General features: G+C 40.5%; 1 protein-coding gene across 1 annotated transcript; it reads left to right on the top strand.

Moving 5' to 3' along the window:
• Positions 1–5,516: 5,516 nt before the first annotated feature.
• Positions 5,517–6,784, top strand: pirt (phosphoinositide interacting regulator of transient receptor potential channels; the record flags this gene model as incomplete). The annotated part of the gene is made up of 2 exons (XM_084328924.1): positions 5,517–5,618; positions 6,338–6,784. The coding sequence occupies exons 1-2, from the start codon at positions 5,613–5,615 to the stop codon at positions 6,782–6,784; spliced, it is 453 nt and encodes a 150-aa protein (XP_084185050.1). The 5' UTR covers positions 5,517–5,612.
• Positions 6,785–22,627: the final 15,843 nt, after the last annotated feature.

The raw sequence follows: 22,627 nt of genomic DNA, 5'->3' as shown, positions 1-22,627 counted from the left end.
CGAATATGATACGACTAACGAGACTCCAGAGTAATGTAAATGAATGAATTGCATATTATTAGGTCCGGTTGATAGGCTACGAAGGAATCAAGACGTTACATCTTGGCTTTTCAAGAACGTCCCGAACAAGCTTTCAAGCTATATTATGTCCTGCGAGATATCAATTATCAATGAACACTTTTTGAAGTTCTTAGGTAGTGGTGCCTGGGAAGTTGCAATCCTTTGAATTTAAAGGCATTATTAAAGTTGTTTCGCCTCGCTAAATACTTGTGCTCATACTCTGTGATGTATATGTATCATCTGTGTCCAATAGTCTTATCTGGGTCGTTCTTTTTTGGTTTATTTATTTATTTGAATGTTTATTTATGTATGTATGTATTTTTTTTATTTTTTTTTCGCTTTTCCCTATTACCCTTCAAGAGGCTTTTTTGTCCTTTCGCCAGGCCGTCGTTGTAAATAAGAACTTATTCTTAATTGACCTGCCTGGTTAAATAAAGGTTAGATTAAATAAATAGAAAATTCTGCCTACCTGCAGTCTCTGGTTATGCTTCATTGTTCCTGTTTATTCAGCAGTAAATGTGACATGGTTACTTCAATTGACTCCACAGGATAATTTATACAATCAAAAAAATAAATGGGCCTTTAAGGAGGATTAAACACACCCTGATCACAGGCTGCCAGCCTGCCACCAGTACGTGCAGCCGCTAATAAACGCCTCAGGCCGGTAGTGACTGTGAGATAAAAGCCTGATTCATAAAAAGGGCCCTTCAGAGGGAGCTGGAGATCCCCAATAACTCAGGTAATGTAGACAACTCAGTGTCTTCCCAGAGGAAGATTAACTAAAACATTCCTGTCTTTTTCTTCATACACACTGTAGAGATTTACCACAGAAATTATGTTAGTCAATTGTGGTATTTCTGCGGTTTTACCATAGAAATACTCATGGGTATAAAGTACTTGAGTAATTGTACTTTGTTACAATACTTAAGTACTGTTTTGGGGGATTTGTACTTTACTCAAGTATTATTAGGTTTATATACTTGTACTTTTACTCAATTACATTTCGGAGAAAAAAAAACATTTTACACCTTACATTTAAAATGCAGACCTACAAAGTACAAAGTACAAATCTCGCAGGTCCAACCATTTTAATTAGTATATTTGTTTTTCTGGCCAAACTAACGTTAACGTTATTAATCCTGCGGCCACACTTTATTTAAAAACAGACCCCCATCAATGGAAAATGAACCTGCCCATACCCATGCTGATTGGTTCTTGTGCAAGACTAGAAAGCGGGGATCTTTGATTAAACACCTGCTATCAGAAGAATAGACAGTCAGAGTGACAAGCTACAGAAGATGGCCACAATCGATAGTACGAGTGATGAAGAGGACGAAACGGAACATTTCATTGCCCCGGAATAAAAAAAAAGTTTTTACTTTGACTTTTTAGTACTTAAGTACATTTAAAAGTAGAAACTTTTTTACTTTTACTCAAGTGTGTTTTTAGCCAGATACTCTGACGTTTACTTGAGTACGATTTTGAGACGGTACCCACATTCACTTAAGTATAATTTCTGGGTACTTTTTACACCCCAATACTACATTTCTATAGTGGTTAACCATAGTATTTCCATAGTAGTCTGTGTGTTTGATTGATTGATTGATTGATTGATTGATTGATTGATTGATTGATTGATTGATTGATTGATTGATTGATTGATTGATTGATTGATTGATTGATTGATTGATTGATTGATTGATTGACAATTGTATTAACAGCTCAATACACACAATTGTTAAGGGGATGCAGACCAGAGACAGACTTTCGTCTTGTTTACATCAGGGTCCCCCATTTTCAATTCATCATAACATATATGACATACATGACATACAGATAGACAGTACTGCTACATCTGTACATTTATGACGTACCAGATTTACAAATACAGTACTGTTTGTGATACAAAAAGAGTTTAAAACAGAGAGTATATACATTTGACGAAGAAACTGTACATTGGATGAGGTGGGGTGGGGGGTTTGGTAGGTGGGGTGGGGTGGGGTTGGGGGGGTAACTGTACATTGGATTATCGACGAAACCTTACTTGGTTCCAAGAAGAGGGTCTTGTGTATTATTGGGTTAGGACATTCACATTAGAGGGGGTTGAGTTAGGACATTTACAGGGGCCAGTTTCGAATTGCAGTCTCCCGTAGGTGCTCCTTGAGAGTGGTTTTAAAAGTGGGTAGTGATTCACATTCCTTTACAGCTGTGTGTAGGGCGTTCCACATTGATGTGGCATAATTGCGAAACGTGTTTAGTCCCTTGTTTGAGCCGAATCTGGGTTTAACATGATTTGTGGAGCTCCCTCTGGTGTTGTGGTCGTGGTATTCACTGACCTTTGGGAAGTATTTTGACATGTACATGGGTACCTTAGTCATGTAGTATATCTGTAGGCCCATTGCAAGTTGATGTACTCTGTCGTCTACTCTAAGCCATCCTAGGTTGTCAAAGTGTGCAGGGGTGAGGTGGTTTCTAGGAGTAAGGTCAAGCAGTAGTCTGACCAGTTTGTTTTGTGATGTTTGTAATTTTGTTTTTAGTGCCTTTGAGGTGCTTTGGTACCATGAGGTGCAAGCATAGTACCCTTGAATGAGTGCTCCTGCCAGAGTCTTCAGGGTATTCTTGTTTACCAGAGAGGAGATCCGGTACAGTAATCTAGTTCGTTGGTTGACTTTTTTTTTGTAGGGGGGTGGAGCAGTACCATCGTTTTTCTATTGTTCATTAATCATTTCCATAATGTGTTAGTATGAAACGTCTACCAACAACTTGAGCGATACCCCTTATGTTGGTCAGTTTGCTCCCATATCAGGCACATGCAAGCTGCTACTGCCCTCTGCTGGATCCATTCGACTACTGCACATATGGACCTCTTAAATCAGTGGTTCTCAAAGTGGGGTCCTTGTGGGTGGGGTCCCAAGCTGTCCCCTGAAACATAGGGAATAGTTTAATTTAAAAATATTTTCTTCACTTGAAGTTAGTACAGTGGGAGAATTCTGCTTTCTCCTGTTAGACAGCCCAATATCTTTCCACCTTCTCCGTACTGTCTTCTACTATCATGCACTTTTCCACTAATTCATCTTCCTTGCCTATATTACTACCTACTATACTAATAATTATGTCTCTACTATACTATGCACTCAAAACTGCAGCGTTTCAACACTGTGTGACTCAGCACATTGTTACTCAGCTAAAAGAGTTGTACCCTTCCTGATGACTTGTCGTACAGAACTTGTAAGTCGCTTTGGATAAAAGTGTCAGCTAAATAATAAATGTAAATGTTATGTAATTCTGGATTAAATCATATGTCAGATATCTTCACAGATGGGGGGTCTCTGTATGGGCAAAATCAAAAGGGGGTCCTTGGCCAATTACTTATCAATTGAAAAAGTGAGATCACTGCCTGAAAGAAATATTATTTTGATTGGTGGAACATATAGCCCTATATGCTCCTTGATTGATTGATTGATTGATTGAAAAGTTTATTAACAGATTGCAGAATGGGTACAGTACAGTACAGCTCTATACATACAATTGTTAAGGGGATGCAGACCAGAGAAAGACTTTCGTCTTGTTTACATCAGGGTCCCCCATTTTCAATTCATTATAACATATATGACATACATGACATACAGATAGACAGTACTGCTACATCTATACATTTATGACATATCAGATTTGCAAATACAGTACTGTTTGTGATACAAAAGTGTCCAGAAAAGGAGTGTATATACATTTGGCGTAGAAACTGTACATTGGAGGAGGTTGGATGGGTGGGGTGGGGTTGGGTGGGTTGGGTGAGGGCTGTACATTGGAGGTGGGGGGGGGGGGGGGCTTGGGTAGGGGACACACACACATTTTACACTGTACATTGGAATACTGACAAAGCCTTACTTGGTCATTTACTGTACAACTAGGTTAGGACATTTGTAGGGGCCAGTTTCGAATTGCCGTCTCACGTAGGTGTTTTTTGAGAGTGTTTTTGAAAGTGGGTAGTGATTCACATTCCTTTACAGCCTTACCTATGATGATGATTGGTAGAGTGAGAGTCTTGCTGTTCCATGCTGTTCCTCGTACTTCCTCATACTAACTCTGGCTAGTTGGCCACAAACCAATACAAAGTCAATAGGGTCACGCCTCCTGCCTGTACATGCTGACTGAGGCTCACTGAAATGTACTCCACAGTGCACGCAAAGTCATTTCAGCGAGCCTCAGTCAGCTTGTACAGACAGGAGCGTGACTCCATGGACTTTGTATTGGTTTATGGTTAACTACTGACGCTTACGTCTTCTCCATAGTCAGACAAAATATATATATATCTATTTCCTCCCTGTACGTTCAGGAGAAAGCTATCGGGCTGCAAGCTAGCTTAGCTTAGCACAAATTAATGGAAGCGGATACGGACCAGCAAGCCTAGCTGTTGGCCAAAAACACGTCTCCCGGGGGTTTTGAGCTAGGCTAGTGGTCCGTATCCGCTTCCATTCATTTGTGCTAAGCTATAGCTTGCAGCCAGATAGCTTTCTACTGAACGCACAGAGTATCTATCTGCTTGTCTGACTCTGCAGAAGATGGCTAGTGCGTTTCCCATAATGTTGGTATGTTCCTTTAAGTAGGAAATGGGGCTAGGGTTAAAAAGAAATCTGAACTATCCCTTTAAACCAATCAGTGCCACATGCACTGATGCTGTGGGGCTATTGCGTTTCAAATAAAGGACAACATTAAACTAATGAGGAGGATTACGAGTTCCGTTTCAATAAACAACTGCTCACAGGGTAGTAATCACAAGGAGCCATTTTCCCGGCTGAGGAGCTCTTTTTAGCGGCACAATTGTATTAAACCGAGGGATCACATTTCGATCAATGGCCACACCCTGACACATGTTCCTCTCCAATCAGACAAAGGAGCAAAGCCCAAAATGCACCAGCAAAATGGTTTAATGGAAACCCGAGACCAGGCCGAGGATATCACGTTGCAAAAAAATACTGTATTTGCACTTCCTCTCGAGTCCGATCTGGGGCATGTATTGTACACAGGGGTTGGTGATCAAAAGAAGTTTAACCAGGACGGCAGCTTTCCTCCCATTTTCCCAGGGCCTGGTTATGCTACACAGATTTCATTGATCGTATGGTCACTGTACCACTTGCAGATAATTGCTCCAGGGTACTTTGAGATCAATACAATACCAACATATCAAGCCGCATTGGAAAGTCGCTGTGTGTGGGTGATTGGCTGTTACATCAACCCAGCAGTGAGTGAGTGAGCCATTTCCTACCCAGTGTTCTGCCCTTCTTTGTGAGGATATATCCGGCTTTTGAAACACAGTTATCATCTCTTTATTATCCAGTCATGGGAGATTTCCGGCTCTTCTTCAAACTAAAGGCAATACACGACACAAGCTCTAATGCAGTTTTTTAATAGAGTTTGCACAGGTCGAGGAGACGTCTGCCCGTGTCGTCTGAGGTCTGAGCTCACTGCATGGGAGCTCCCATGGACAGACTCTGGGGACCGGAGCTCCTCGCCCAGCATGCACCACCAGGACTAAGTGCTGGCGAGGCGAGATGATGGTAAGGGATGATGGTCAGAGGAGCCTCTTGAGGAGGAGGAGGAGGAGGAGGAGGAGGAGGATGGGTGGATGTTGTTTTCAGAGGGTGTCTGTAGCACTGTGTTGGCTGATCTCACTGGCGTAACAGTCCGCGTGGAGTTCTATCAGCTTTCCAGTTGTTTTCTGCTGGATGTTTTCTGACGGTGAAAGGGATCTGAACCTATTTTGCTCAGAAATACAACCACAGAAACATACTACCGATCTTTAAAGGTAGGTGTTTGTGCGTTCTTATTTTAGGTCATGGGTTGAATTTAAACAAGATTAGCCAAAAGCAAATCAATTGGAAATATTAGACTTTTTGTCACAATTATGTGGCCAGTGAAAATACCCATCAGCATGCATGCAATGGAGGAAACCTATCTTTTCAAAGTATTGCATAATAGTGCACGTTTTGAATATTTTAGTAATTGATCATTTTTTTCAACGTCAAAAGCTATTCGGTGTCATTAGCACCCACATGAGTTGCGTTCAAGAACCTTTAATCAACTGTTATTACTGTTGTTATGCAAAAAGGGATGTTTTATTGAATAGATGTTGCTTTACTTCATCCATATTGAAATGAACCATAATTATCCCTCGGTCATAACTTGCCTACATTAGTTTCCATTGAGGGGGAGATGGAAAACGTGAGGCTCCTGGTCCGCTACGGGAAGATAACTCATTTCACGCCTCCGTCCATAGAGAGGTATCCCGGGCGAGGAGGAGGGGGCTGAGGAGGCCATGCCGGACAGCCCAGAGAACATCCCTCTCGGGGAGTGCACCCTCTCTCAGTCCAGGGACCAGCTGACCCCCCCGAGCAGGACGGAGAGCACCATCTTCAGCCTGTCCCGCAGCGAGTCCCTCTGGACCAACGAGCCCGCTCAGACCACATGTGACATCTACTGGTTCCCCATTCACCTCATGTCCACGGGCGGCAGCTTCCTGCTGTGCGGCGCCATCATCAGCGGCCTCTACTTTGCCGGACACTGCAGGAAGGTGACCAACATCCTGGGGCCGGCGCTACTGTCCATTGGCCTGATGGTTTTCGTGGTGGGCGTGGTCCTCATACCCATCACCAAGGAAAACAGGAAGGAGCCCACCATCAAACGACCCCTCAGTTACTACCGACCTCCACAGTTCAATCTGTGACGACGACGACATGAAGCCATGTAGAAGGATGGAAATAAGTTGGGAGGACTGTTCGAGTACACTATCCAGAATGATAGCACACTATCTAGAATGATAGTACACTATCTAGAATGATAGTACACTATCCAGAATGATAGCACACTATCCAGAATGATAGTACACTATCTAGAATGATAGTACACTATCTAGAATGATAGTACACTATCTAGAATGATAATACACTATCCAGAATGATAGTACACTATCCAGAATGATAGCACACTATCCAGAATGATAATACACTATCCAGAATGATAGTACACTATCCAGAATGATAATACACTATCCAGAATGATAATACACTATCCAGAATGATAGTACACTATCCAGAATGATAGCACACTATCCAGAATGATAGTACACTATCCAGAATGATAGTACACTATCTAGAATGATAGTACACTATCCAGAATGATAGCACACTATCCAGAATGATAGTACACTATCCAGAATGATAGCACACTATCCAGAATGATAATACACTATCCAGAATGATAGCACACTATCTAGAATGATAGTACACTATCTAGAATGATAGTACACTATCCAGAATGATAGCACACTATCCAGAATGATAGTACACTATCCAGAATGATAGCACACTATCCAGAATGATAGTACACTATCCAGAATGATACACTATCCAGAATGATATCACACTATCTAGAATGATAGTACACTATCCAGAATGATAGTACACTATCCAGAATGATAGCACACTATCTAGAATGATAGCACACTATCCAGAATGATAGTACACTATCCAGAATGATAGCACACTATCTGGCATTATAGCACATTATCTAGAATGATAGCACATTATCTAAAATGATAGCACACTATCCAGAATGATAATACACTATCCAGAATGATAATACACTATCTAGAATGATAGCACACTATCCAGAATGATAATACACTATCCAGAATGATAGCACACTATCCAGAATGATAATACACTATCCAGAATGATAGCACACTATCTAGAATGATAGCACACTATCCAGAATGATATCACACTATCCAGAATGATAGCACACTATCCAGAATGATAGCACACTATCCAGAATGATAGCACACTGTCTAGTATACTATCCAGAATGATAGCACACTATCCAGAATGATAGCACACTATCCGGAATGATAATACACTATCCAGAATGATAGCACACTATCCAGAATGATAGCACATTATCTAGAATGATAGCACATTATCCAGAATGATAGCACACTATCCAGAATGATAGCACATTATCTAGAATGATAGCACATTATCCAGAATGATAGCACACTATCCAGAATGATAGCACACTATCCAGAATGATAGCACACTATCTAGAATGATAGCACACTATCCAGAATGATAGTACACTATCCAGAATGATAATACACTATCCAGAATGATAGCACACTATCCAGAATGATAGTACACTATCCAGAATGATAGCACACTATCCAGAATGATAATACACTATCTAGAATGATAGCACACTATCCAGAATGATAGCACACTGTCTAGTATACTATCTAGAATGATAGCACACTATCTAGAATGATAGCACACTATCTAGAATGATAGCACACTATCCAGAATGATAGTACACTATCTAAAATGATAGTACACTATCCGGAATGATAGTACACTATCTGGAATGATAGCACACTATCCAGAATGAGGAACTCTCACAAATAATGCAAAGGATGGAATGCATATCTTTCATGCATTGGTGCCCATACCGGTATATGCTGATTGTTTAAAGATACTCAATCAATCAGATTTATTTATATAGCACATTTAACATGACACGTGTCAACCAAAGTGCTGTACAGAGGGTAGATACACATAGATACATATTGACAACAATCACACTCCGTTTTATGGGAGGGCACACAGGCAAACACATAGGAAAACAGGGCATGAGTCAGTGAACGGGAAAGGCTAGTATGGTAGAAGTGGGTTTTGAGCCTCGATTTGAAGGCATCTTCAAATACTGTGTGGAGATACATATGATTTTGGATATCTTTTTCTCAATTCAACGAGATTGACAGCTCAGCCCTCTACTACGCACTCATCTTTATCTCAGTCAGGGCAAAATGTTGCATGATAAGACTCTATACTGTAACTAAATAATCAGTTATTAGGCTTTGTCACTATAGGAGTTGAAAGCACCGGCATAGCAACATGCTATATATTACAATTATGGATGTGGTGCACCACTTAGTAAGAAGGACAATGGGAAGCAAGCTGTCTTCATGAATATTTATGTGTGTTAGTGAAAGAGAGAGAATTGCCTAATGTTTTCTAGTATGCCGATTTATGAATAATTAAAGTATGTTTGAGTTTATAGTTGTTAATGTGCACTTTACTACGTCCAGTTGCATCCATTAAACATTGTAGTGTATGTGTATGCCATCCGCATCACCATACAGGCCGCCTATGAATCCAGTGCATGAGATGTCGGCCCTTCAATGTCCATTTCTGTGAAGGGCAAACAATTTCACTATAGGCCCTGGTCTGACCTGGAAAGTGTTATATATAAACAAAAAGGAAAGACATTTTACTAGAATTTGAATATTCTTTGCACCATGTGCCCCAAATAGGCTAGTAATAGTTTGGAACATTTCTCTACAAACAGTTTAAAAGTTTTTAAAAAAAATTACGAAGTTTGTGATAAATATCATAAGATAAATTTTCATGCAGATTTATTGTTGAAGTGTTTATTGTGTAACGTCATATATAATAGATGGATTGTCATTTGACAGTCAAATTGTATGGTAAAAAGTTCTGAGTCAAGCATTGGCCTCGCATGCTACACAATTTGCATCCAGCGACGACATGTAGACAAAGCAAAGCCCAGTTGGTTGTTCTACCTTCAACTATCGCTAAGCGTGAGAGTTAGTATTTGTGTTTTGGTTGAACAAACAATAACCATTAATTAAAACAAATAGTCTAAAAAAAGCGCACTTGGCCGATAGCATATAGGAAAATGCGGTGTTTATCTTCTGACGTCACAGGGCGCGTCTCTACAGGTGCGTGTGTGGAAGAGGATCCAGGTGAAGAGGATGAAGCATCTTCCGTTATACTGTAAATGCTAATCGTAACGTTTCAAGGATGGATGTTAAGTGTATAGGCGGGTGTGTGCCTTTATTTTTCCTGGCAATCGCGTTTGATGTTGTCGGTTTAATTGTTCTCTTCGTCGGCATATTTGGCAATCTGCGCGTCGATGACAGGTTTTACGGCGATTTCTTGATCTACAGCGGCTCGCTGGTCATCTTCTCCAGCTTGGCTTGCTGGGTCATGTGGTACGTTGGGAACATCTCGATCCCGGTCCCGGACGATCCGTTTGACCGCGGCTCTCTGAAAAAGGAACATAGTTTCGTGCAGTTGGCTCGGAAGTTATCAGAGAGGTTATCCCAAACACTGAAACCCGTGGTCGGCCCGCGTACAAAATGTGCCGAGGATTATGAAGATGACGGACAACAGGTGGCTCTACCTGAGGCGCACAAAGCCACCCGGGTGACGTGGGGGAAATCGGACGGTTTTCATAATGACGGTTATTATACTGATGATAGTCTGGATACTCTGGACTCCTTTCCCCAAGAGAAGAGAAAGAAGATCAGGCCCGAATTACCCAACAACACAGACGGGATGGTCAACGCAGATGGGATGAGCACCTCCTCCACGACTACGGGTAATATAGAAAGACTCCTCTGATGTTGTAAGTTTTGTGTTCTGAATTAATGAAAACTTTATTTAACAGATTGCAGAATGGGTACAATACAGTACGGCTCAATACATACAATTGTTAAGGGGTTGCAGAGACCAGAGAAAGACGTTTGTCTTGTTTACATCAGGGTCCCCCATGTTCAATTCATATAGTGACATTTATGACATACACAACATATATCATCATGACATTTATGGCATAGGGACATACATGACATACAGGTATACTGTTACTTCTGCTTCCGATAAATTATTAGGCCTGTTTCAGAATAGCAGAAAACAGAAACTACTACCGGGTCTTATTATTTGCTGCTATTTGGGGGAGCCCTATAGGCCCCCCACCACACAATTTAATGGTGTGGTGAGGGGTGGGGGCCGAAATTAGCAATTTACCTGTGTAGTTCAATAGCCCCCAAAACAGCAGCAAATATAAGCAGTATAACGTTATCATTATATCATCATTGACCACTTCTCTCTTTCTCTTATTAAGATCCCTCCTTGGCTTATGATGATCCAGCTCTACCCCCATGAACGGCACAGACAACTTGCCATAAGGGCAATGCTTGGGGTAATCCTTGAAAAATATCGGATATAATAATCACCATGACTCTGCAGAAAGGTCATCATGCACACTATAATTAGGCCTATGTCATGACTCCTGAAATGTCCCTGTGTAAATGGCATATTAATTAAGAGTCATTTATATTTCTGCTATAGGCTTAATGTTAACTGTAAAGTAGAATTAGCCTGCATGTTTATGTTTCAGAGATCAAATGAAGGCTAGAGTTTTTCTTTAAATGTTTAAACAAGACAAATGACTGTGGAATCTCATTTACACTTGAAATTGTTGTCACAGCAATAGCAGTGGTCAAACAGGTTTTTCTGTTGGGTGTGAGCCAAACTAAAAACGCAAACAACTCTCGTGTGACTATAGGATCCCCATGGTTTGGTAACACAGTCACACCTGTTCAAAATATTTAAAAAACGCACTATACTACCACTTAATGGGAAGTATAAGCATTTAGTTTAGGCAGCTGTGGTCGACCAATTTGACAGTAACAATAACAGCACACCTTATGCAAACATTTAATGTGTGACCGGTTTTAAAGCTTTCCTTGTGTTTGTATTACACTTTTCACTTTAGTAGAACTAAAGGCAGCAGTCTCACCTCTATCAAAGTAATCTACAAGTAAGCCAGCAACCACTACTGTCCCTGTCATCTGCTATCAACACCATCATTCTTATCAGGTGTCAGGTTCCTCAAAACACTTCCTCTCATTTTGAGGATACTGTAAATATCATACTTCTGAAGTATAAACAAACAATACAGAAATATTAGTGAGTCAAAGGTATTTTCTTTTTTGTGCTAATGTTGCCATTTTCAATGGATGAGCATGGGAACTATTTCTCACTTGTGGTGTAGTTTGACCAGCTGTCAACTTCTCACGGTGCGTTTAGAATATTTCTTACAGCACGTAACCATGGTAACCACTCCCCAACAGTCTATGCAAGGCAAAGATACACAGCACACTCCAGACTAACAACAACTTTTATTTTTCTTAAGGTCACAAATCTCTGTAAACACACATAAAATGCCAAAACAGACAGTGTACATTTGACACAGAATGGTCTGCTTTATTGAAATCTCCACAGCAGTAGTTTGTTTATATTTCAGAAATATGATTATTTAGACTATATAGGTCCTAAAATGAATGGAAGTGAATGAGGAGCCAGAGGGGAATGGTGGTGTTGACAGCTGATGACACGGACAGCAGTGGTCACTAGTTCACGTGTAGATGACTTTATGAAGTGATAAGACGAGTTCTACTAAAGTGAAGTATCACTTTAGAGTGACTCTGCCCATTAGAAGGTTGACTCTCCGACTCAGTAACATGATTGATGATGCAACAGGATTAAGGACGGTGTCACAGTCCTGTTGACAGTAGGCGGTGGTGAGCACTCCTCTCTGCCTACAGGATGCAAACAGTGCCTTGGTGAGTCCAACTCCCATGACACTGACAGCCTGACAGTCAAACAAGGCACTAGAGAAGTTTCCATTACATCATATTTCCTCCCTGTGACAGTCACTCAACAACGCTGCCCTACAAAGGCAAAGGGCCGTCACTGCTGTTTGCCTTTGTACAGAGTACCTCTCTACATGTGTATTTATACTCCGTGCCCCTCTACGTGTGTATTTATACTCTGTGTATTAATACTACCACATATTTACACCTCTACATGTGTGTATATACCACCATTTATGTGTATTTATACTCTGTACCCCTCTACATGTGTTTATACTCTGTACCCCTCTATGTTTCTATTTATACTCTTTACCCATTTACGTGTATATTTATACCACCATATATTTACCCTCTACATGTGTATTTATACTCTGTACCCCTCTACATGTTTATGAATAGTAATACCATACATCTACTAATTCTACTATATCAGCACTGCCCTACAAAAGGCTAACTATAGTAACTGAAGATAAAGGGGCACTTGATAAAAAATCAAATGCTGATTTAATTTCTCACATCCAAAATCTCTAAACAGTTTTGCACGCGTTCATTTAGTTTGACAGTTATTGAGAGTAAGTGAGTTTGAATATGGCCACCGGGGATGTAATCGGGGACATTGAGTCATTGTGTTGATTACAGCACCATGAAATGATGTGTAGATGAACATATATCAATACCTTGTCTTATAGGGGCCGCTACCTTATCATTTCATTGAGCTGTAATTAACACAACACACAGATTCAATAGCCCAGATGACAAAGTTTACTCTCAATAACTGTCAAACTAAATTAATGTGTTTAGAGCCTTTTGGGTGTGTGTGAGATTATGTGCAAAATAAATTAGCATTGTTTTATTTTTGGTGAAGTGGCCCTTTAAGGCGTCGTGCCTTTGTAGGGCAGAATGCGTGTCATTGTGATGATAGCATACTATTGTCAATCATTCAAGAGACTGTTTCCACTTGGCTTTGAGATCCAATCCGGGCGATCCACTCACAAGTGGACAGCTCTAGGGAGAAGTAATTATTGGAATGCATACCCCCTAACCCAATACAACTAGATGATATCATCTTTGAGATAGTATCTTTTGACTCGAGTGAAAGATTACATAATATTACATGGGACTTCAGAGGCTGGCAGGCTATTCCAGAGTACAGGAGTCCTGGCAGCAAAAAGCCTGGTCGCCCCTTAGTTCTGAGTCTAGTTTTAGGAATGGACAAAATCTCGATTAGGAGGTTCAAGATATTGCTGGGAGCTAGACCCAACTTTGCTTTAAAAGTGATCAATAGAATCTTAAAATCTATTCTTCTTCTAACATGGGGGGGGGGGGGGGGGGGTGTAATGTGCTATCGCCAGTTCTAGATTCTGGCAGTGTCCCGTATACCAGTTGGATGTGAAAGAGAGTAAAGAGAATTGCAAATAGTCTCTAGAGTGAAACCGAATGATCAAAACAGTCACTCTCATTATTAGGCTAACAAGTAGTACAGTAATTTAAATACTCATAGTACGGAAATTCAACTATTCCTCATTTTACAGAGGGGCCCCCCCCCTTGAAACCCCTCCAAAGGACCCGTGGACCACTGCAAGAACCAAGTCTCTGTCACACAACGTTATGTAAATGATGTGTCTGTCAGCTTTGCAAAGGAATGAGGTAGGGCCTTTAACTTTGGTAATTGTAATAGGATTCCATGACAGCAGAACAACCAGTTGGATACCATTGGTCTTACCATTGTTTCTCGCTATGACAGAAATGTGAGGCGTGCTGAAAGCGCAGAAGAAAATTTCAGAGCTTAGAAAAGCCACGTCCCGGAGAGGACTTGACCTAACTCACTCCGGATCCTCAGGCAATATTATCAACTCTCCCGTCGCTTGGCACCGGGACATGGATTACTCTGGGCACAATACGCAATATGGCCGCTGCGTCGCCTTGCTGGTCGTGGCGTTGGTTTTCGATGTCGCCGGCATCATCCTCTTCTTCCTGGGGATTTTGGCACCGCTCTCTTTCTGGGATTTCTTTGTGCTGTCCGGACCACTGCTCATTTTCCTCAGCGCGTTCTTCTGGATCTTCTGGTACATGGGCAGCCTCACCGTGCCTTACGAACAGCTCGTCCGGGTGACACACAAGGTGTGACACTCGGGCACGACCGGCGGTGGACTTAGAAAACACCGGCCCGCCACCGGTGGCAGGACCCTCTCGTTCCGTGAACACCAAGAGAGAGGAGTTGACGGGATCAGAATGGGAGTTGACTGGATTTCCACTGACCCACGCTTCTCACTGGAGTGTGACAATATAAGGTCCTGGAACTCTTGTCTCGATGGAGGATAATGTTTGCACGTTTACAATGATGAATCCAGACGCATACATGACCAGGGATGCTCGAAACTCAACTTGATTAAACTCTTACACAAGTGTAAATAACGATTTGGGGGTGATGTCGTTATGGAGAGCGACGGTATTGTGTTGGAGTGGGGAAAAAAGTTAATGTCTGTTTTTAAGCACTTGTTGGGGGAAAGCATTAGAAAACCGCAAAACAATGTATAATATGTATATTTAACGAAATACCCATATTTGTATAGTGTATCAATATTTATATTTCAACATGTTGTGATTTATTCTGTGAACATCATCTAAGATGTTCATCTGTTTATCTTTAAGGTCATTGCCGGGACATTATGGACCATATCTGAGACGCTCAAATGACTGGCTTAGGCTTAAGGTTCCCAAGTACAGACTGAATTCTGGCTTCTTTGAATGCTCTCCAGGAATCAACACACCCACTATCCTATAGAGACAGTTTGAAATTACAAATGTCCCTGCTTTCAGTTTGTAACCGGTTTTGATTTGGATCTTCCTTTATTTTTTATCTCTTCATCGTCTGTGTTTTTGTCCTATTTATACAACGTCTAATTATCTAGACATATTTTCTTTTCCTTTATGTTTTTTTTTACAATGTTATTCTTTTTTGTGTGCCTTTATTTATCCTCGAAAATAAAGGTTTGAAATGGATGAACGCATGAATGAATGTATAAAGATGCTTTAAATCGGGAGTAAGTAAAGTTTTTGAATACACTTGAGTTGAGCCCTGTGTTCTTTGTGAGGCAGCCAAACAGGCAGCGTAGGTTTTTTTGCTTGTGGAAGTGAGATCCACCCGGCTATGGCATAACCGGAAAGAACAAACATCCCTCCCATGATTTCCCACACAGACACTTAACTGAGGCGTTCACAGAGACACAGTGTCTTTCGTCCACGAAACCGGTCGAGCGAGTGACGACTGGAACGCCGATATTAAGAACTACCAGAACATAACAAAAAAGTATTTTGTCCACTTGCAGTTTTGCCTCAAATAATATCAACCACTGCCACTGGAGTATTCTCCGGCCTGCGTGTTGTGTTGCAGCCAGTGCAGAGAATCAAGCTACGCCTATTCCCCCTGTTTCTTCCCCGCTATAATCAGCAGCACTCAGGGCACCATTAGCTTCCTCAGACATGGAGAGTGTTATTAATGTGTCCATTTGGGCCCTGGCCCTGAGAGAGAGAGAGGAAATGGAGGAGAGGCGTAATGGGTTCCCTTTGCAAGGAGATTGAGATGGAATGAAACGCTGCTGCTGTTTCTGCTAGAGCCCTCTGTGGGATTGTGTTTCTTTTTCTCTTTTTTTTCATCCTTTTTGCATTGAAAATCCAAATTGTTGATGATAATGGCACGTGTCATCGTGGGATGGAGCTTAATCGTGGCTGTTAGGGGTTAGATAAGATGAGTGTGAGGGGTTTGCCTTGGGAACAACGACAAGAAGGGAAAAAAAGAAGAACACATGTCCGTCCTGATACATTCGCTGGGTATATCACCTGTCTGAACAGCACCGCACTTTTTTTTTTTATTGAATACTTTATTTTGACACAATCGTAGGACAAACATTTGAAAAACAAACAATAACTGTCAACACGCTGGTCAAAAATGGATAAAACACAATAAAGCCAAGGCTTGTTTCCATTGTGGTCCATACATGGAACATAAAAGGCACAAAAACACGAATGGACATGTACACTAGACAGGACACCCTAAAAATAAGTACAATAACACCTAACCTGAAAACTCATACAGTCAACTAATGTTAAAAGAAAATCCGCAAACCCTTAAAAGAAACTCATGATAAAGAGAAATAAAAACCAAGTTATGATAAAAGAGATAAAAACCATATTAAGACCAATTTGAGTTGCTGCTGAGCCATATTTTTAGGGCGGATTTAAATCCGAGAGGGGAGTTCAGGAGTTTTATGAATGTTGGCAGGGCATTCCACATTACAATAGCTGAGTAAAAAAATGCATCTTTCCCCATGCATGTCCTGACTCTCGGCGGGACCAGGTCTGTGGGGCTTCCTCTTGTGGCGTGTTTGTGGACATCTCCTACTTTATATTTACTAGGTACTTGGGGACCGTTTCTTTCAGTACTTTAAAAACCAGTAGCATTTTAAGCTGGTGTACCCTTTCCTCAACCCTAAGCCATCCCAGACTGCTAAAGTGGGCTGGCGTTAGGTGAGTCCTAAAGTGAAGGTTGTGCAGGAGTCTCACTAGTTTGTTTTGGGAGGTCTGGAGCTTGTGTTACTTGATAGACAGACCTAATGTTCAACAGACGTTATAGATGATACACTATGGATTGAAAACAAACGTTATTTCTACTTACATTTAGTCATTTAGCTGACGCTTTTATCCAAAGTCCTGTACAACAAGTCAGCAGGAAGGGTACAACTCTGGCAGCTATGGGTATGTGACATTGTTCATCAAACAGTGTCGAACTTGAGTGCTACAGACTTGAGTGCATATTAGCATAGTTCAACACTTTTACTTAGAATTGAATCACTTACTTAGAATAAATTGTTTCAATAGCTAAACCAGTTAAAAGACTGTAACTTACTATGTACTCACTTCCTCACTAGTCAGTAGGATGTAACTTCCAGAGGCTTGGTACAGAATGACCTTAATTATATGTTGTACTTGGGATCAAATAATAATAAGAGAGAGTCAAGTCAAGTTATATGTATTTGTATAGCCCAAAATCACTGGGATTTACAGATGAACAAGTAACATCACAATAGATCCACACAAAAAAAAAATCATAAAATCCACAATTTTACACCCCCAGACTTTTCCCCAATGAAGATAAGGAACGACTCCCGAAAACCTAGCAATGGGGGGGGGGGGGACCTCAGATGGGCAATTCAAGGGGGATCACCTATCAGGGTGTCGGTAATATTAGGGGTGTTGCTATATAGATGATAGGAGGATGGGTAATAGAACAAGCAATTAATTGGTATGTATAATTTGTGTTATTTTAACTATTTGTCTTAAAAACTTAATATTAAAGACAAATAAAGTTAAAATAATAATAGAAATAAGAACAATAAAGCACAGGAATACAAGCGCCGGTATGATACAATATGAGGCAGGCAACCGTGTTTGTGACAGTTCAGAATACTTTTACAACAGTACTTGAAATCCAATAACTAAAAGAAAAAGTATACACATTTATTTTGCACATATAAATCTGTGATGAGACAAGTATATGAAGAGACCAAACGGTAACTAGGTTTCCTGCAAAAAGCTCTATTGTTGAGGAGCACTTACAGGACAAGTAAGGATTTTAAAGAACTATATTTAATAATTTGATAACAGTGAATACCTTTAACTTACAATATCAACATTTTAACACATGGAGAGACACGCTTTCACACTTTTATTTCATAGTCCATTGTAGACTAATCCCTACATCATGTCATTACTGTCAACAGGGCTTCAAAAGACTTTCAATGTACCATCAGTAGACTGTCAACAGGGTAGCCTCGACAGACTTTTAACAATAAGGCCTAATTTTGAATTCTTAGGTAGCAGGAATGGTAAAGGTTATGGCTTTCATAAAACAAGTGTAAAACATAATAAGTTAGCACGGCATTGTCACTACTGCCTGTGGCAGTAGTGAATTGGCACAACAACAACAAAATCTCAATAGGCGATATCATGAAGTGACCAGCTAGATTCTTAAGTGTGATGTGTTCGAGAGAGAGAGAGAGAGAGAGAGAGAGAGAGAGAGAGAGAGATAAGCCACAGGTATAAAAAGGAAACTGCACTATACATGCTACTTTAGACTACACAGACTGCTTACAGGATGCAGTACATGTTGTTTACAGTCAACCCCTAGCTGCTCACGCTCCCGGCCCCACCCAGGAGAGTGTCTCCCTCCTTATGTTGACATTATTCTAAAAGAGATTGTGAAGGCGCATGTCTCCCTCCAGTGGATGTTTGAGTTGAAATTGATGGGTAAATATTTCTTATGATAATGACTCTTTCGTATGTCAGCATTTAAACTTTGCACTGATCACAAGAAAGGTACCGTAGAAGATAAAATAAAAAGGTCCCCCCCCCCCCCCCCGTCCCATACCGGTGTTACAGGTTGCAGTGTGTATTCGGTTGAGCATTTCCATGACAATGAGAGGTTGCCAAGTGACCAGCCAAAGTCTAGTCGGGATGTCACTGTCATTACATCACAAGGTTCAGATTATTATGAGGCCAAACAGCTCCTGGGAATTTATCTATTTAATATATATATAATATATATTAACTATATATATATATATATATATATATATATATATATATATATATATATATATATATATATATATACTGTACAACCAGTATATCATTGTGATGCTAAAGTGGTTGATAGTAAAGTAAGCATGCAAAGGAGATTAAGAACGGAGGACACGTTAAATAGGTTCAGACAAGAACTATTATCACAGGATTGGAGAAATGTATATGAATCAATAGATGTGGATTCTGCTTATGATTCTTTTCTGAATATGTTCCTGCTGTTATATGACAGAAGCTGTCCAATGCAGCAAAGTAGAATAAATGCAAAAAAAACTGACAAACCCTGGATTACGGGAGGTCTGTTGAATGCTTGCAACAACAAAAAAAAGAACACCTTATATAGAGAATTTATAAAGCACAGAAATAAAGAGAAAGAAATTAAGTATAAACTATATAAAAATAAACTAACTGATATTGTTAGAAAATGTAAGAAAGAGTACTATAATAATGTATTAGAAAATAACATAAAGGGAACATGGAATATATTAAACTCAGTTATAAGAAATAAAGCAACTAGTTCTGGCTTTCCAGATGAATTTATAGATGAGGGAAAGTCAGTAAGTAATAAAAATGAGGTAGCAGAAGGTTTCAACCGTTTCTTTGTTAATGTGGGGCCTAAATTGGCAGAGGAGATAACCCCGCCACAAGGGGGAGGTGTTTCTAATTATCTTGAAGAACGAAACCCAAGTTCTATCTTCTTGAGAAATACGGATAAAAATGAAATTATGGATACTGTGAACAATTTTAAGAATAAAACATCAACAGATTGGAACGGCATTGACATGACCTTAATTAAGCATGTAATAATAGCCATAGCAGACCCTTTAGTTAGTGCATATTTGTAACCTCTCATTCAAACTGGGTGCCTTCCCAACCAAAATGAAAACTGCAAAAGTGATACCGATCTTCAAAGCTGGTGAGAAAAATCTATTCACCAACTATAGGCCGGTTTCTCTCCTTTCCCAGTTCTCAAAGATAATGGAAAAGGTATTTGCTGCACGATTGGACATGGTTTCATTGATGAACACGCATTACTTATAGACAGTCATGCCAACACCATTCTGATTGACAAGCTAAAAGCAATTGGTTTTGATAGTTTATCAGTGAGCTGGATACAATCCTACCTGGAGGGGAGGGAACAGATGGTGGAAGTAAACGGTACCCTATCCCCCCCCTCACAGTGAGCTGTGGTGTTCCACAAGGAAGCATACTAGGACCGCTACTATTCCTAATTTATGCAAATGACATGTCGTCAGCTTGTGACTGCAACTTGTTCCTGTTTGCGGACGACTCAGCCCTGCTGGTCTCTGACAAGAACAAGTTACAGGTTGAAAAAGCCCTCAGCTCGGAACTAGGCAAAATCTGCATATGGCTCGCCGACAACAAACTATCATTACACATGGGCAAAACAGAGTCCATTCTCTTCGGTTCAAATAACAAACTCAGCAAGACCGACGGCTTCTCGGTTACAGTGGGTGACAATATTATCACAAGGAAAGATGAAATTACCTACCTGGGTTCCATCCTAGAGGCTAATCTTTCCTGTGACAAAATGGCATCCAATGTAATAAAAAAAGTCAACCAACGAACGCGATTCTTGTACCGGATCTCCTCTCTGGTAAACAAGAATACCCTGAAGACTCTAGCAGGAGCACTCATTCAAGGGTACTACGACTATGCTTGCACCTCATGGTACCAAAGCACCTCAAAGGCACTAAAAAACAAATTACAAACATCTCAAAACAAGCTAGTCAGACTACTACTTGACCTGACTCCTAGAACCCACCTCACCCCTGCCCACTTTGACAACCTAGGATGGCTTAGAGTAGACGACAGAGTACAGCAACTTGCAATGGGCCTGGTCTACAAGATACACACAAGGTACCCATGTACATGTCAAAATACTTCCCAAAGGTCAGTGAATACCACGATCACAACACCAGAGGGAGCTCCACAAATCATGTAAAACCCAGATTCGGCTCAAACAAGGGACTAAACACGTTTCGCAATTATGCCACATCAATGTGGAACGCCCTACCTAAAGCTGTAAAGGAATGTGAATCACTACCCACCTTCAAAAACACTCTCAAAAAACACCTACGTGAGACTGCAATTCGAAACTGGCCCCAACAAATGTCCTAACCTAGTTGTACAGTAAATGACCAAGTAAGGCTTTGTCAATATTCCAATGTACAGTGTAAAATGTGTGTGTGTCCCCTTCCCAACCCCCCCCCCCCCCCCCCCCACCTCCAATGTACAGCCCTCACCCAACCCACCCAACCCCACCCCACCCAACCAACCTCCTCCAATGTACAGTTTCTATGCCAAATGTATATACACTCCTTTTCTGGACACTTTTGTATCACAAACAGTACTGTATTTGCAAATCTGATATGTCATAAATGTATAGATGTAGCAGTACTGTCTATCTGTATGTCATGTATGTCATATATGTTATGATGAATTGAAAATGGGGGACCCTGATGTAAACAAGACGAAAGTCTTTCTCTGGTCTGCATCCCCTTAACAATTGTATGTATTGAGCTGTACTGTACTGTACCCATTCTGCAATCTGTTAATAAACTTTTCAATCAATCAATCAATCAAAGTCAATATGGATTTAGATCGAATCATTCAACGTCATTGGCACTAATGGACCTAGTAGAAGAACTGACAAGCATAATTGATAATAAGAAGTTTGCAATAGGGGTCTTCATAGATCTGAAGAAGGTGTTTGACACTATAAATCATGATATTCTGCTACTAAAATCGGAAAGGTATGGGATCAGAGGAGTAGGGCTCAAATGGTTAAAGAGTTACTTAGAACAAAGACAACAGTTTGTGCAGTTGGGGGAGTACAAGTCCACTCAGTCAAATATAATCTGTGGTGTGCCGCAAGGGTCAATTCTGGGCCCGAAACTATTCATACTGTACATAAATGATATAGGTAATGCGTCTAAAATATTGAAAAATGTAATTTTTGCTGACGATACAAATGTCTTCTGTGAGGGAGAGAACCTCCAAATGCTTTTAAAGGATGTCGCAGCATGAGCTAACCAAGCTGAAAGTGTGGTTTGATGTAAATAAATGATCATTAAATATTAAAAAAAATAGTATTAAACTGGAGAGGGTATTTGAGAATACATTTCTGGGTGTGATAATAGACGACAAACTCAACTGGAAACCTCATATCAAATATGTCAGGACTAAATTGGCACGGAGTGTTGGTGTTTTATGCAAGATAAGACACATTCTAAACCAAAAAACACTGTATACACTGTACTGTACACTCTTCCTACCATATATGAGCTACTGTGCGGAGGTGTGGGGTAATACCTATAAAAGCACTCTACAGCCAATATGCACCATGCAAAAAAAAGCAATAAGAATAATCAACAATGTAGGATATTAATA

The sequence above is a fragment of the Notolepis coatsorum genome (assembly GCF_963971535.1).
Source record: "Notolepis coatsorum genome assembly, chromosome: 14".
NCBI classification, from domain to species: domain Eukaryota; kingdom Metazoa; phylum Chordata; class Actinopteri; order Aulopiformes; family Paralepididae; genus Notolepis; species Notolepis coatsorum.
The sequence above is the reverse complement of the archived record's forward strand: the minus strand, read 5'-3'. Positions and strand labels throughout refer to the sequence as shown.